Consider the following 955-nt stretch of genomic DNA (forward strand, 5'->3'; position numbering starts at 1 on the left):
GGGCTAGTGCAGGGGGGCTGGAGCAGGGAGGCTGCCTGGGGGCCAGCCCCAGCGCCGGGGGTCTGTCCTGGGGGGGGGGGTCCATCCACACCCCGAGACCCCGCAGTGGTCACTCCCAAGCCCATCACCCGTGGGTTGGGGAGGGTGACACGGGGTGGCAGCAGCCCACCCGTGCCATGGAGCATCCACCACACCTGCATCCGAGCTGCCCCAGCTCCCCTAACGCTGCCGCCGCTGCTGCCGCCCGCAGGGACCCCGACAGCGTGGTGCTGTGCTTGCTGGCCACGGACGAGGAGGACGAAGGCGACATCGCCTTGCAGATCCACTTCACCCTCATCCAGGCCTTCTGCTGCGACAACGACATCCACATCCTGCGCGTCTCCGGCATGCAGCGCCTGGCCGCCCTCCTGGGCGAGCCGCAGCCCGGCGCTGAGCCCCGCGACCTGCACTGCCTCTTAGTCACGGTGAGTGTGGGACGGTGATGCACGGCGCAGCCACGCGCGGCCCTGCGTCACGCCGGGGGCTCGGGGCCCGCAGCTGGGGACTGACCTGGCGCTTTGCCTCCGCAGAACCCGCACACGGACGCCTGGAAGAGCCAAGGGCTGGCCGAGGTGGCCAGCTACTGCGCCGAGAGCCGCGACCGGAACCAGTGGGTGCCCTGCGTGGCCCTGCAGGAGCGCTGAGCCCTGCCACCGCCGCCGCCGACTTTTTAACCTGGAGAAAACAAAAAAAAATAAAAATAAACCACAGAAGAGGGAAGGAGAAGCAGCCAGATTAAAAAAAAAAAACAAACCAAACAAACCACCCACCGATTTTATTTTTCTTTTTTAACTGGAGAGAAGGCAGCAGCCCGGCCGATGGGCACGGGAAGGAGGTGAGCCGAGGACGCACCGGCAGAGCCCTGCGGAGACAGGGCCAGTGGCCGGGAGCCCGGCAGGACAAGGCCGGGCAGGAG

The 955-nt window shown here is 66.5% G+C and overlaps 1 protein-coding gene across 1 annotated transcript; it reads left to right on the top strand.

Annotated features, from left to right (window-relative positions):
* Positions 1 to 118: 118 nt before the first annotated feature.
* GADD45B (growth arrest and DNA damage inducible beta) lies at positions 119 to 744 on the top strand. The gene is made up of 2 exons (XM_026064804.1): positions 119 to 464; positions 570 to 744. The coding sequence occupies exons 1-2, from the start codon at positions 177 to 179 to the stop codon at positions 681 to 683; spliced, it is 402 nt and encodes a 133-aa protein (XP_025920589.1). The 5' UTR covers positions 119 to 176; the 3' UTR covers positions 684 to 744.
* The last annotated feature ends 211 nt before the right edge of the window (positions 745 to 955 follow it).

The sequence above is a fragment of the Apteryx rowi genome, unplaced genomic scaffold, assembly GCF_003343035.1.
Source record: "Apteryx rowi isolate R43461 unplaced genomic scaffold, aptRow1 scaffold_220, whole genome shotgun sequence".
Lineage (NCBI taxonomy): Eukaryota > Metazoa > Chordata > Aves > Apterygiformes > Apterygidae > Apteryx > Apteryx rowi.